The 11,349-nt window shown below is 32.4% G+C and overlaps 1 protein-coding gene across 1 annotated transcript in view; it reads right to left on the bottom strand.

Annotated features, from left to right (window-relative positions):
* The window catches only part of LOC139483450 (uncharacterized), a 12,271-nt gene extending 1,296 nt beyond the window's left edge, over window positions 1–10,975 (bottom strand). The window contains exons 1-4 of the mRNA XM_071267475.1: window positions 10,747–10,975; window positions 7,085–7,305; window positions 2,987–3,080; window positions 67–1,314 (exon numbers count right to left, since the gene is read on the bottom strand). Coding sequence (XP_071123576.1) covers window positions 67–1,314; window positions 2,987–3,080; window positions 7,085–7,305; window positions 10,747–10,975 — 1,792 coding nt within the window. The remainder of the gene's footprint in view (window positions 1–66; window positions 1,315–2,986; window positions 3,081–7,084; window positions 7,306–10,746) is intronic.
* Window positions 10,976–11,349: the final 374 nt, after the last annotated feature.

Below are 11,349 nucleotides of genomic sequence, written 5' to 3'. Positions count from 1 at the left end.
CTAATTCATCACATACATTAACATTCATCCCTATATCTAACAAGACATTTGTGATATCATTATTACCTCTTGCAGCAGTTAATAACAATGGTGAAGATTCAGTATCAGATAATGATAGACATAAATCACGACAATCTTGGTCTTCAGATAAAAGTTTAAGGAACTGCTGATGAAATGTTTTGTTTCTAAAATGGTGGTGCCAAAATATGTTGGCAAAATCCCTTGAATTAGAAAAATGAAATAAACGTTGGAAATACTGTGCTTCTTTTTCCACCGGGACTTTGATCATGAATTCGTCTGCATCTTCCACAGATTGTAACTGGAACCGTGTAAACATAACAGGGTAACTACAGTGAGTAAGAATAATGTCTAGAAGATGTTCACCATAAAATGACACGAAAATATCAAATAGTTTGTCATGCATTATCATATAACTAGATCCAATTTTCTTCACATACGAATGAAGAAAAATGTCCAAGTGTTTCCTTACAACTTTGATATTCAGGATGGTTGACATCTCACATTCTTCGGCAATGTCACAAAGTACGGTTTTAATGCCAGATGTTGGAGACAAAACTTCAACGGTTATACAGTTGTTATAAATTACAAAAAGTGCTAAGACAGCAAAAGACGTTTGATCTTTTTCCTCTTTCATTAAAGTCAGTTCTTCTTTAATAACTTTCACGGGCTGTGAGAAAAATTTCTCAATGTTTCTTTCTTTTTCAGTGGCAAATATTTGACACAGAAGGGGAAAGAAATCGTACCTGTTAAAAAAGTTTGCTTTTCTAAGGATTTCAGCTTTTTTAGCTCCTATATGAGCTTTTGCAATAAGGAAACGTTCATTGTCACATAAGCTATAGTTACTTGACAACACATCGAATGGTGTTGTGAACAGAAATTGCACATCTTTGAACTGATAGAAAATATCTGACCTGCTTGACACCAGTATCATAACATTTTCACACTGTTTGATTTTATCTAGCTCAGTACTTAATTTTTTCCACTTATTTAGAAGATCATAATCTAGCGAATATTTACCACAAACATCATCAAAGACAAAAACTTGTTTTTCTGATTCGTTATAATAATGTGTGATGTCTGTGGGAAAGTTTGAAGGTACGATTTGGTAACCTTCGTCTCTATGTAGTAAGAGAGCAACCTGATGAGCAGCAGTGGACTTTCCACAACCAGATGGTCCAATTACAGCTATGACATTACTCTTTTTGGTCACCTTTATCAACTCTTTTATGGCATTTGTCTCAACAATTTTTAATTCTATTTCTTTCCAATCTTCAATAATTTCTTGATGAATATCTGCAATATAATCAGATACAATATTAATTATTATTAACGTCGTGTGGAAATTGTGCTTTGCCATAAAGAAAGAAAAACTAGCAAAACACTTAAGGAATACGTCAATGCAACAGGTATTTGAAAAATTAACGAAAACTGTTGTCAACAAGAAAACAAGAAATCAAATCAACAATGTCGACTGCATTCATTCAAGGGGACTAATGCACGGGAATTCAAATAACTATACAGCAAATATAATCTAGTAAAGGCTTAAAAGAAAATAGCCAAACTCTGTGAAATTTGATAAAAGTGAATATTTCAGGGGTATTAAAATCTAAAATGGGTTGCCTTTCAGCCATTAATTTCATATAACCATTATGTTAATGTTCAGTTGACACATGGTTACTGATAGGTCAAGCTGATAGATTTACATCTGACTCAGGATCAAAGTCTAAGTTGGGTAAGCTGTTAATACAGAAACAAATGAATTCATTTAATACTGGTATAGCAAATCTCTGATGAACGTCTGAAATGTTATTTTTAATAAATTTGAATCAATTTAATAGAGAATGGAAACGGGCAGAGACAACAACCCTACCAAATAGTAGAAAAAGCTCAAGGTCAACATTGGGTTTTCACAACAGCCGAAAAATCCAACCCATGAAGGCAGAGTTTAGCTGGTCCCTTAACAAACATGTGTACTACTTCATTGCAAATGGACGTCACAATAAACTCTGAAGCATATAAATGAACAAAAATGTGGAAAAATACAAGACTAACAAATGCCAGAGTCGCTTGACTTACATAAATTTGCGGCGGAGTTTAACAGTTTGTAAGATCGCAACACTCTCCTATACCTCTAGCCAATATAGAAATTGAATAAGCAAACACAAAGCAATCACACAATAAATACGCACATAAAATTCAGTTTAAAAGAAGTCATAATAGATAACAAAGGAAAATAAGAAATATGGCAATGATACAAAAATTAACAAAGGACTACAAGCAGTTACTGAAATGTCAGCTTCGGACCTTAACTTAACTAATTGAAAGATTATGTCTTCCATCATATGAAAATCAAGCACACATCCGCCCCTCGCCCCCTACCTCCACATTAGAGGTTTAGTATCCTACCAACATAAAATATATGAGAACAGTATAACAAGTATCATGCCAACGTTATTTACGTTATACGTTCTTACATACATGAGCGCATTGCTCAAGTTGAGATAGATAAACCCTATCTGAACGTCACCATATAAAATGGATACTGAATAATAGGAAATGAAAAATCATCTCTTGTATCGTGAGTTTTGGTATAAATTAAGATTCCGGTTAAGATATGGATTAAAAAAAATCAGGGGAGAAACAAGTCCATACTAGTATTTTTTTTTTCAAATGAATAAGAATACCACAATGATTGGTGTCAAATTAAAGGTCAGAGTGAACTGGTTTTAGGATTTGACAAATCCCGATCCTTTGATACTACTGCATACAAAGTTTGTCAAATCTTCGTGCTACGGTACAAAAGTAATGAAATTAATATTGCATCAACCTCAGTTATACGATATCAATGGTATATGCAGGACACAATCCGAAAGGTTTCTTTATCATAGAAGCCAAAGTAAAAGTCCAGGTCAGAGTGATTTGACTTTTTGTAAATGACACACCCTAGTATCTTACTAATTCTTACTTTTCATTCCATAACCTTTTCCACTTGAAAGAGATGTAATTCTAAGTTTTGCACACATTTCTTTGTAATTTTCACCACCAAGTCTTACTATAGCCTGTTAAAAAGTGATTTAAAACATTAGAGATACTCTGAATGTTCAGACTGTTATCGTCTCTTTAAAACCATTTATCAGATACCGGTAATAAGCGTGAACAAAGAACTTACTACGCATTACAGTTTTCTCGTTTGAATTATTTAACATTTAATATTTCGAAGCCTTTAAAAGCAGACTATGCGGTTTTGGACTATGCTCACTGGTGAAGCCATACGGTGACATAGCTTTGTAAATTTCTGTGTCGTTTTAATATCTTAGAAGAGTTGTTTCATTGGAAATCAAATTAAAAAAAATATATATGAAAGGTCATTTATTTTTCGTTTGAAATGATTATATTTTGTCACTTTGAACTATTTTAGTGTGAACAATACAGTATGTGTGGATTTGACCATAGTTCAAGGTTATACCGCAACCATAAATTGCAACATATTATTGTCTCATGTTGCAAGTTGTCTCATGTGTAATATTATCATCGTCATAATCATGCATTGTTAGTTTCATAAATACAAGAACTAACGTTTTATAAAGTCAATGCATTTTCCAATAGGAACTCCCTTTACGGCTAAAACTGTACCACTTTTTCTATAGATGTTTTGAAAAAAATCATATCCTAGAATGGAAAGTTCAGCTGCACTACTATTTTTTTTCAAATGTCAAAATATAAGGGCTGTGCCGCATATTTTCAACGTTTATATGCCCATAACTTCTATGAGTTTAAACAAACGCTAAATTTCTTAACTACCCCTACCTCGACTGTAGGGTTACCACAGATTTCAATATAAACAATATTCACATGTATAGTTACATTTTCAAGTTATGTCTCTGTGAGATGCAACCTACAGATAAGAACAAGGAGCCAGTGTGTAAAACATTTTTATCTATGAATATTCTATTTATCCATAAAAAAGGCGTGGTTTGAGAAACAGCTATATTTACAAAGTGCAACCTCCAGGGTGTCAACAGATGTCTCAGTTCTATTACATATTCGTTTAAAGATCTGGTATTTTCTAATGCTAGTATATTTATGGTTAAGGCCATGCTAACTAATTGCTATTTTCCCCTTCACACTGCTAGGTCGTTTTTAAACTCTAGCTCTACTTTTTATAACTATAACAGCTGATAACCAGATGCTCCGCAGGGCGTAGCTTTATACGACCGCAGAGGTTGAACCCTGAACGGTTGGGGCAAGTATGGACACAACATTCAAGCTGGATTCAGCTCTAAATTTGGATTGTGATTAAATAGTTGACACAGCATAGGTTTCTGACACAGAATGAATGTGTTCTAATGAACTTAAAATTTTTGTTTTCTCTTAGAGCAATTCACTATGCTGTTGAATATTAATCCTCTCAAAAAAATGTTTGAAGAAATTTTCTTTTTATTTATGAAATTTCAAATGAGAAAAAATTGAACCCATTTTTTTAATCACATCCCTCTTTCCCTTATTCCAAAACTTAACTCAATTAAAATTTCGAATGGAGTTTGCAACAATAACTACTCATTTAAATACATCTTAAAATATTAAGATGTAAAAAAACTGCTTGTTATCACTGAATGGTAAAGATTATTTTAATTTATTAGTTGGAAGTAAAAAGTGAATATACATTGTATATTGTATATAACAAAGATTTAAGTTGATTCTGGACAAAGAAAGATAACTCCAATTAAAAAAAAAGTTCAATTAGATATTTCTTGCTTACTATTCTGAACAAAGAAAGATAACTCTAATTTAAACAAAATTTGCTATTTCACTATATTGTGCAATTAGATATTTCTTGCCATTGCGCAATACTGTGCAATTGAAAAGACTTGCTATTGCACCATACTTAATATAATAATTTTAGATTCTGATTTGGACCAACTTGAAAACTGGGCCCATAATCAAAAATCTAAGTACATGTTCGGATTCAGGATATAAAAGAACCCCAAGATTTCAATTTTTGTTAAAATCAAACTAAGTTTAATTTTGGACCCTTTGGACTTAAATGTAGACCAATTTGAAAACAGGACCAAAAATGAAGAATCTACATACACGGTTAGATTTGGCATATCAAAGAACCCCATTTATTCAATTTTTGATGAAATCAAACAAAGTTTAATTTTTGACCCCGATTTGGACCAACTTGAAAACTGGGCCAATAATCAAGAATCAAAGTACATTTTTAGATTCAGCATATCAAAGAACCCAACCGATTCATTTTTTGTCAAAATCAAACTAAGTTTTATTTTGTACCCTTTGGACGTTAATGTAGACCAATTTGAAAACGGGACAAAAAGTTAAGAATCTACATACACAGTTAGATTCGGCATATCAAAGAACCCCAATTATTCAATTTTGATGAAATCAAACAAAGTTTAATTTTGGACCCTTTGGGCCCCTTATTCCTAAACTGTTGGGACCAAAACTCCCAAAATCAATACCAACCTTCCTTTTATGGTCATAAACCTTGTGTTTAAATTTCATGGATTTCTATTTACTTAAACTAAAGTTATTGTGCGAAAACCAAGAATAATGCTTATTTGGGCCCTTTTTTTGGCCCCTAATTCCTAAACTGTTGAAACCAAAACTCCCAAAATCAATCCCAACCTTTCTTTTGTGGTCATGAACCTAGTGTCAAAATTTCATAGATTTCTATTAACTTAAACTAAAGTTATAGTGCGAAAACCAAGAAAATGCTTATTTGGGCCCTTTTTGGCCCTTTCCTAAAATGTTGGGACCAAAACTCCCAAAATCAATACCAACCTTCCTTTTGTGGTCATAAACCTGATGTTAAAATTTCATAGATTTCTATTCACTTTTACTAAAGTTAGAGTGCGAAAACTAAAAGTATTCGGACGACGACGCCAACGTGATAGCAATATACGACGAAATTTTTTTCAAATTTTGCTGTCGTATAAAAAAATCAAGACTGTATATTAAGACAATTACCAATGCTTTAATTTTGTTAATAGTGCATTAGTTGACAAATTCATGTTCTCCGATTTGATTCTAATTCTCATATTTGATTTATAACATACTAAAATGTGTGTCCATAAAAAATATAAGAAGTCTAATATCATGAATATAAACGATTTACAACATGTACAATGCATGGCACGATAATATGTATCAGCATTTGATATGTATTTTAGTCTATACGGCATCTAATTGACCATCGAGGTGATATCCAGAGATTACCGACGGTCATATAAACCGATTAAAAAAAACAATATAGATAGACAGAGAACTATGCGAAAGGATTTTCTAGGTCTGTTTGAATAAGCATTTATAATAATCATCGTGTTTACCTGTTTATGAATAAGTTTATGTGAATCAAATCAGCCATCAAAAGGTTCTACCTTGTTTCACTTTCAATGTTGATATTCTTTTCCATTTACTAACTGAACATGCATAACTCTTGCGCAAAAAGTAAAATCACGAAAAAAAATAACTCCGAGGAAACCCATCTCTAGCTAAGGGGTTAAATTGATATGAATACAAATTTAATGAGGTCGAATTATTCACTTCTAAGTGAATCATTCTTCAGCAATGTTTCTTATCTGACACAATTTATAATAGCTTATATTAGAATAGTTATGATATAGATCAAGATTAATGTCAAGCAATTCTTCCGTCAAGAGATTTGTAAGTCGTTTAAGCAAAACAATCTCAGAAAAACAAAACTGCGAGTACCTCGTTTGATTTTTGCAAGAAAAATTAAATAAAACAAAGCGTTTTTCCTGTCTGTCGGCCCTTCAAAGCTAAGTGTGGTAAGGAACTCTTGTCTAACTTTTAAAATTAATTTGCGAATAAGTTGTATTCATTTACTAATAAATACAATTATTCCTATAAGAAATTTACATTTGCATGGATCTTATAGCCAATTTAGCATTGACCGGACCGGTCAGGTAAATTAATATTAACGCATTACCAGATTAATTACTAAAAATAAAGTTCAACAAAAAAGTGTGAAGACAAAATTGATACTTGAGACACATTGTACATTGTAAATTTAATAACATACCTGATAAATTTCAACCCATTGCTCCTCGAATTCAATGTCAGATATCTTCCCGTTACAATGTGCCAACTCATTTCTGTAGTATTTTATCCTAGAGATATCTGCTCCTTGACTTGTATCATTGGGGACAGGAAGTATGTCTGATATCTGAATCGATGTTAGATTTCTTATCAGCAATATCATTAATGCCAAATCAAAGTCACTGGAACAAACTGGCTTTTGATCTAAAATTACAAAACAGCAGTTGGAGAAAGGAGTGGGATATATATCCCCATGGAACCCTTTGATAGTGGGGAACTAAGTTAAGACGCCCCTTCCGCTTTTCCAATTCAATCAATTTCAAAGTCATGTGAAACTTCAAATTTTGTCTACATGTTGAATGGTTAAGTTTTAGACTATAAGAAGTGAAAGAGAATCTTTGTTTAAAAGAAAATCCTCTATATTATTAAAATCTTCATAAATGTATCGCTAATTAACTTTCCCACACAAATTAGACGATAATTTTCCTAAATGCAGTGAACTCAACTACAAGATCTTTGAAATTTGTGTTCGTTATAATTTCGGTTTCCGCACAGCACAATGATGAGGGGACACCTGTAATGAAAGAATGTAATTCATGCTATTGGGCTTAATGAATATAAAGAACATATTCTTCAAGAACAAATTGAATACAAAAAATAAATAACGACTGTAAAGAAATACTTTTATTAACCCAGTGGAACACACGAAAACAAATAGCATGCCTCTTCCAGTCCACTTCTCTTTCACGCTTTCTACATGCTCAGTTTTTATTGTTGGTTTTAAAATGTCAAAACCCGTTACACTTCGGTAATGAACTCGACGGTTGATCAACGTGCAACATGTGCAACCAAGAACCACTAAATGAAATATTATTTTCGATAATACGTAATAGATGTGTAATTAATATAAGAAAAAAGTGCATGCAAGATTTTGTTTAACATTATTATATGTTTGCATTGGTTCAATATCAAGCAACATGTTTTACATGACTTTAAATTTTGTTAAGTCGTGTCAACATTGTAAAGGGAGAATATGCGATTTTTGGACAAATTTGGTCAAAAAACCAATGAAATTCAAACGGTTCTCAATAATATTTGATGTGTTTTCGCCGAAGTAATGTTGACAATATGAATTAAACAAAACATTGCATTTTCGGTACAAAATGCACCCCTTTCATGCATTGAACCATCAACCAGGTCATTTGAAAATTGCAAAATTACACATAATTAGCATTTCTGTATCACATGGTCGGGATGCTTTCGAATACTATTGAAGCAATGTGCCTAACCGTGAACTAAAAAGGTTATAAAACAGCAAAAGTTGTTTTTGTTTATCTAATAAATGGAAACTAAAGTAATCTGTAATGGTTCAATCAAACTTAAACAAAATCTCCTTAAAAAGATCATTTCAAGATAAAGGTAACAGTTGTATACCGCTGTTCAAAATTCATAAATCGATAGAGAAACCAGATGCTCCGCAGGCCACAGCTGTATACGACCGCAGAAGTCGAACCCTTAGCAGTTTGGGCAAGTATGGACAAAGTATTCAAGCATGATACAGATTTTTGACATTGTATGGATTTCTTACACAAAACAAATGTCAAGATCTTACAAATCTATTGCAAAACATTGTGCAATAAAAGATTTCTCCTTCAAACTTTTCAAAAATTTAAAATTTGAGAAATTTGGAAAAAACAATAAAAACTACTACAACTCACCTTTTTTACAATTAGTCCAAAACCTGACATTTTTTAGACATAATTTACAAGTAGTGTAAGGGAGGTAAATCTGAACATACCCCACATTGTATGTTAAAAGATTTGAACTACCTCCCTTAAACTACTTTTGAATTGTCTTAATTATCCATTGACCAGAAATCTTAGCTTATCCTGTTTTTTGCCCCTAATTCCACATTTTGAGTCAAAGCCCCAAAGGTCAAAAATAACTATCCCTTCATGGTATGGAAACTTGTGGTATAATTTCAGAGAGATTTATACGCTTAAACACATATAATTGTACGAAAATTAAAACAAATGCTTATTTTGGGTCTCCTTTTTGGCCCCCAATTCCTAAAATCTAAACTAACTATCCCTCCATGGTATGGAAACTTGTGATATAATTTCAAAGAGTTCTTAAACACAAGTTATTATTTGAAAACTACAAAAATGCTTATTTTGGGTCCCCTTTTTCGCCCCTAATTCCTAAACTATTGGGATATATCCCCCCCCCCCCAAAAAAAAAAAAAATCCCAACCTTTCATTCCTGGAATTAAACTTTCTGGAAAAAATTTATAAAGATCCAATCACTAAAACTAAAATTATTGTCCGGAAACTAATGCTTCTTCGGACAACGACAAAGACGTAGACGACGACGCAGACAACGACGACATGTTAGCATTATACGACGCAAAATGTTTTTTGCGGTCGTATAAAAACAAAACCGGGTTACGAACTAAAACTGAGGGAAACGTATCAAATATAAGAAAACTACGACACAACAGAGACACAACACCAAAATGTAACACATACAGAATTGAACTATAATGTAACAATGATTGACTTGGTACAAGACATTTTATGAAAAAATGATGGGTTGAACCTGGTTTTGTGGCATGCCAAACCTCCCGCTTTAATGGCAGTGTTAATTATAACATTAAAATTACAACATTATACGACAGGGTTACAATAAATAAACAGATAAATTGGAAGAGGTATAGGACATAGAAACAAACGAATAATAGCCATCAAAAGGTAACAGGTTAAAAATATTTTTATACGTCAGACGCGCGATACGGCCACACAAAACTATGTTCAGATGTAAAAAGTTTGAAAGCCATAACAACTACATAGTTGAAGATCGCCGAGGACCAAAAATTTAAAAAAATTGTGAGGCCAGGGTTGTCCGCCTCGGACAAAAAACATCATTATTATCAAGAATAATACATAGTTTTGCAAACAGTTAATTTTATATGTGACCATAAAATATATATATACGATTACACTGAAGCGGTGACTAGCTATAGAATTAAAAGTTAAACGAATACATTACAAAATCAAAGCCCTGTAAGCCATAATCAATGCAACGTTCAAAGTGACGTCACATTTAAATTTCAAAAACGTGTTCCGAAAATAAAGAAAGAATTTGGATACAATTCAAGATAAGATTTGTACAATGTTGTATGACTAATTTAACTTATATCAATAACAGTGAAAATTATAATAATGATTAATAATTAATTGTAGTAGTAATTATATAATTATTTGTGTTATCTAGCTTTTTGGGTTTTTCTTCTGATCAAACTGTTAACCAAATATACAGTGTGAATTTCGTTCATCCAAAACTAAATCTACCAAATGAACTGGATAAATAGTTATTCCCAACACAACTAAGTGGTTAAAAATGTCCATAGTTAGTTTGGACAAAGATACATCGTATGGATCAACCAATTCGTGATGGTGTCCATAAAATTAACGTCATTCTTTTCACGATTAAAGATTGAGAATGGAAATTGGTAATGTGTCAAAGAGACAACAACCTGACTAACAAGCATAAGACACTTGAAGGACACTTATTGGTCTACTCCATGAACAAACCAACTAAACCCTTTGTAGCTTTTCCATCAAATATATGAAAAAAAATCTTTACCTCGTGTTGGAAATAATTTATCCCATTGTTTTCTAGTAACTTGTGATATTTTCTTTATTTTAGATGATTCTCTATTTAGAGATTTCTGTAACACAGCAGGGTGAAATTCTATATCAAATAGTTCTCTGACCACTGGTTCAGCCACTTCCTTCAAAAGTTTGTCTAGTGTGGCATAATTCTGATTTTCATTTGAACATGTTAGACGTGGTTTCTTTGAACAAGTCGCCATCTCACCTAAAACATAAAATGATAGCTACTTTATCAATTACAAGATTTATATTTTATTAGTGGGTTTTCCATTGTTATATGGTTTAACAAAAAGAGGGGCGAGTGTTAACAAAGGAACAGTCAAACTCATAGGTCGAAATAAACTGAGAACGCCATAGCTAGAAAATAAAAAGAAACAACATAGAAAACTAAAAATCTAAAGACTAAGCAACATGAACCCAATCAAAAACCAGAGGGGATATCAGGTGCTCCGGAAGGGTAAGCAGACCCTGTATATGTGGTACTCGTCGTCTTTCTCAAATTATTACAAACACAGTAAATATTTTAATTAGGTAGGTCACATTCGTGAAAAGGTAAGGGATAGATTGTAGTTAG

The sequence above is a fragment of the Mytilus edulis genome, chromosome 7 (genome assembly GCF_963676685.1).
Source record: "Mytilus edulis chromosome 7, xbMytEdul2.2, whole genome shotgun sequence".
Classification (NCBI taxonomy): Eukaryota; Metazoa; Mollusca; class Bivalvia; order Mytilida; family Mytilidae; genus Mytilus; species Mytilus edulis.
Note: the sequence above shows the minus strand (reverse complement) of the source record. Positions and strands in the feature narration are given on the sequence as shown.